Source organism: Antrostomus carolinensis, unplaced genomic scaffold, assembly GCF_000700745.2.
Source record: "Antrostomus carolinensis isolate BGI_N321 unplaced genomic scaffold, ASM70074v2 scaffold23204, whole genome shotgun sequence".
Taxonomy (NCBI): Eukaryota; Metazoa; Chordata; class Aves; order Caprimulgiformes; family Caprimulgidae; genus Antrostomus; species Antrostomus carolinensis.
The window spans coordinates 1-214 of record NW_010313176.1 but is presented as its reverse complement, the minus strand read 5'-3'; the positions used below and the strand labels follow the sequence as shown (position 1 = coordinate 214).

Genomic DNA, 214 nt, shown 5'->3' with positions numbered 1-214 from the left:
TCGCTGTCCCCGAGGCGGTGGTACTGCCCCAGCGTGTTCCGCAGCTTCTTAGCCAGCGGAGCTGAATCTGGCAGCAGATCCATTTGCTTTCCTCCTGCGTGGAGACAGATACCAGTTAGACAGCCACCCGCAGCCCCGCCAGACAGCGCACCAGGCACGCCGACAGCACCCCTCATTTAGAGCCATGCGCTTGCAAAAGAGAAAGCAGCCGCAG

General features: G+C 61.2%; 1 protein-coding gene across 1 annotated transcript in view; it reads right to left on the bottom strand.

Annotated features, from left to right (window-relative positions):
• Window positions 1–104, bottom strand: part of STARD4 (StAR related lipid transfer domain containing 4) — a 6,292-nt gene extending 6,188 nt beyond the window's left edge. The window contains exon 1 of the mRNA XM_010167276.2: window positions 1–104. This exon is cut by the window's left edge and continues 22 nt beyond it. Coding sequence (XP_010165578.1) covers window positions 1–83 — 83 coding nt within the window. The 5' untranslated portion in view covers window positions 84–104.
• Between the last annotated feature and the right edge of the window lie 110 nt (window positions 105–214).